The 3684-nt window shown below is 59.0% G+C and overlaps 1 protein-coding gene across 1 annotated transcript in view; it reads right to left on the bottom strand.

The window, feature by feature from the left end:
* Positions 1-1798: 1798 nt before the first annotated feature.
* Positions 1799-3684, bottom strand: part of LOC108803880 (zinc finger protein 776-like) — a 12868-nt gene continuing 10982 nt past the window's right edge. Inside the window, exons 6-7 of the mRNA XM_018575674.1 lie at positions 3043-3143; positions 1799-2952 (exon numbers count right to left, since the gene is read on the bottom strand). Coding sequence (XP_018431176.1) covers positions 1799-2952; positions 3043-3143 — 1255 coding nt within the window. The remainder of the gene's footprint in view (positions 2953-3042; positions 3144-3684) is intronic.

The raw sequence follows: 3684 nt of genomic DNA, 5'->3' as shown, positions 1-3684 counted from the left end.
CGGGGGCGGGGAGAATCCGGGGGGAAGAGGCAGAGCGTGAGGGGGGCCAAGTTGCCGCACCATGGGCCTCTGGGTTGTACTTGCCCCCTGGGCTAAAAGTTGCCAGTCAGCCCCTGCTTCAGGGGGACAGCAGTCGGTCCAGTCTGGTACCGGAGTGCTCCCTGTCACTGCGCTGGCCGGAGGGAGTCCCCCGTCATCCCCTTATTACAGTGTGTCCCCGCAGGCCGACACCATCTCTCCTGCTCTTCACGTTCCCCCTCACAGGCTACCACCAGACCAGGTCTTACTTTCAGGGAAACACGGTATATATAATGCCTGCAGGGTGTCACGGGCTTCAGTCAGCCAACCATTGCTGCCGGCATAAATGTCCCACAATGTCAGAAATCCAGAAGAGGAGCCTCTGCGCTTTATTGTAACGGTTCCGGAAGGAAGGAGGTTTATGACAAGTTCCTGTATCTCTGCTCGGTGCTTCTCGAGAAAAAGGCCTTTATCACCGGATCTGACCGGGTGCTAAATCCAGGGGACTTTGCACAATACTTATCCAGTGATAAAGCTGTTCTCTACTTTCCTCCCTTTATTCCCATTACTCTCCGTGTACTTATCACCGGGATGAGCAGAGGTGAGATATTTCCTACCTGACTTATCTCGGGTTATTAAACACCATTTTCTAGACTTTTCACTTTGCTAAGGTGAGAAAAGCCTCCTCACTGCTTATCACACTCTTTCACAGTTTATTAAACGTACACCAAAATGATTTATTGTCCACTGTGACCACCAACGTAAGAGGCTCCTCCTCCCACCCACCACCAACGTAAGAGGCTCCTCCTCCCACCCACCACCAATGTAAGAGGCTCCTCCTCCCACCAATGTAAGAGGCTCCTCCTCCCACCAATGTAAGAAGCTCCTCCTCCCACTGACCACCAATGTAAGAGGCTCCTCCTCCCACTGACCACCAATGTTAGAGGCTCCTCCTCCCACTGACCACCAATGTAACGGCTCCTCCTCCCTCTGACCACCAATGTAACGGCTCCTCCTCCCTCTGACCACCAATGTAAGAGGCTCCATAAATCTGTGGATGGGTATTCTCAGATTGCACATCCCGTGGCTCCCCCAGTACGTGTCATAGCTGAACCAGCCGTCTTATCTGCCTCAGGAGCTATACTGAGCACGTGTGGGCAGCAACGTGGCAATACTTGTGGGGGGGGGGAGGGGTCATATTTACCCAGAGATGGGCTTTCATCTGTAGAGTTCCATGCCACGTCCAGTCTTAAAGGTGACACATTGTTACCCCGGGGGGAGAAGAGTGAACTTCAGTTTTTTTTCCCATGTACAGTGTATGTCGCACACGCCAAGCCTTCTCTGCCCCTTCCCCCACATGTCCAATCCCGTCTCCCTACTGCCTCCCCCGCCCCCAATATACATCCCGTGTGTCATGTGTACGCCTCTCTCCACTCCATGTACATCATGTTACTATCCACTACATACATCACATGTGCAAACTTTTATTTCCTTCCATGTACATGACGGCCCATCTGCTCCCTCATACATCACATGTGTTGGACCCTCCCTTCCATGTACACCTCACGTGCCGACTCGTCTCCCCCAATGCCGGCAGACATTAGAATGAAGCACCCTCTGCGTCACACGTGTCACCCCCCGGCAGGGCTCCCTTTGAGTCACACGTGTGCCACCCCCCGGCAGGGCTCCCTGTGATCTCAGAACTCCCTCCCTCGTGTCATATGACCCTCTGGCGGTCTCCGCCCACCCATGTGATCACACAGTCACCGTGGCCGGCTCCTCATTGCTCTAACCGAGCGCGGTTACAGCAGACGTTCTTACACGGGTTCCCCGGTGGCGCCGCGGCGCTCTGACAGCCGCCCTGCCCCCCCTGCGGTGACGTCACCGGCTGCGACACCTTACAGCTGAAGTGCAGGCGCTCGCCGGTGTGAATGCGCTGGTGCCGCACCAGGTTGTGTTTCCGGAAGAAGCTGCCGCCGCACACGGCACACGGGTGGGGGCGCTGCCCGCTGTGAATGCCTTTGTGGCGCTCCAGGTTGGGTTTCTGGATGAAGCTGTCGCCGCACACGTCGCAGCGGAAGGGGCGCTCGCCGGTGTGGATCTTCTCGTGGCGGCTCAGGTACTGCCGGCTGCTGAACCCCTTGCCGCAGTCCGCGCAGGCGAAGGGCCGCTCCCCCGGCGCCGCGCGGTGCGTCTTCTGATGGGCCCGCAGGTGCGGGTGCTCTACGAAGCTGCGGCGGCACTGATCGCAGGAGAACGGCTTTTTGCGGCTGAAGCTGTTGTCGCAGTCCGCGCAGGTGAACGGCCGCTCCCCGGTGTGGATGCGGCAATGCGTGAGCAGATCGGCCTTGCGGTTGAAGCTTTTCCCGCACAGGTCGCAGGAGAAGGGGCGCTCGCCCGTGTGAAGGCGGCTGTGGGTCTGGTAGTTCCCTTTGTGGTTGAACTTGATGCCGCAATATTCGCAGGAGTACAACTTCTCCCCGGTGTGGATGCGCTCGTGGCCGACCAGGTGGTGGCGGTAGTGGAAGCTCTTCCCGCACACCTCGCAGGCGTAGGGGCGCTCCCCGCGGTGGGTGCGCTGGTGGCTGGTCAGGTGAGACTTGCGCAGGAAGCTGCGGTGACAGTCGTCGCAGGAGTACGGCCGATCCGCCGAGTCCCGAGGCTGCGTGCCGGAAATCCGAGCACCCGGGAGGGGGCGGGAATCACACGGGGACCGGATCCGGATATCGGTGCCTGCCGCAGACAAAACAACCGTTACCATGGAGACACCAGAAACACCTTCACTTCCTGTCTGATAGATCTGCACCCCCTGAACCCCCCAATCCTTCTCCAGGACATGGGACGCACTTTCTATCCCGCCGGTTGGGGGCGGTGACAATGATCTGCAGGTCCCACGGTTACCTGTGGGCTCAGGCGGTGGGCGGGACCGTTGAACTGCAATGATGGGCGGAGCCACTGTCAATCAAACACTCTTACCACTCCCCCTTCCCCGTCATCCGGGATAGATAAGAGTGGTTGACTAACAGCGCCTCCTCCTGTCACAAAGCTCCGCCTTCACCACTCTGATTGACCTATGATGTTGGTGAAAGCTGATGAGCATCTTCTTGGAGTCTCCGCCCCCACAACTGCAGGGAGAAGAGGGTACCGGGTGGTCATGTGACCCAATACAAGGTAACTGCCGATGGTTCGAGTGAACATGGGGGGGGGAGATCCTGGGTGATCGCGCCGGGAGGTGAGAGAGCGAAGCGGGAGGTGAGAGAGGGAAGCGGGAGGCGAGAGAGGGAAGCGGGAGGCGAGAGAGGGAAGCGGGAGGCGAGAGAGGGAAGCGGGAGGTGACTGAGGGAAGCGGGAGACGAGAGAGCGAAGCGGGAGGTGAGAGAGCGAAGCGGGAGGCGAGAGAGGGAAGCGGGAGGCGAAAGAGCGAAGCGGGAGGTGAGAGAGGGAAGCAGGAGGCGAAAGAGCGAAGCGGGAGGTGAGAGAGGGAAGCAGGAGGCGAAAGAACGAAGCGGGAGGTGAGAGAGGGAAGCGAGAGAGCGATGTGGGAGGTAAGAGAGCAAAGCGGGAGATGAGAGAAGCGGGAGGTGAGGGAAGCGGGAGGTGAGGGAAGCGGGAGGTGAGGGAAGCGGGAGGTGAGGGAAGCGGGAGGTGAGGGAAGCGGGAGGTGAG

The sequence above is a fragment of the Nanorana parkeri genome, unplaced genomic scaffold, assembly GCF_000935625.1.
Source record: "Nanorana parkeri isolate BGI_ZX_2015 unplaced genomic scaffold, ASM93562v1 scaffold4386, whole genome shotgun sequence".
In the NCBI taxonomy this organism is placed as follows: Eukaryota; Metazoa; Chordata; class Amphibia; order Anura; family Dicroglossidae; genus Nanorana; species Nanorana parkeri.
Note: the sequence above shows the minus strand (reverse complement) of the source record. Positions and strands in the feature narration are given on the sequence as shown.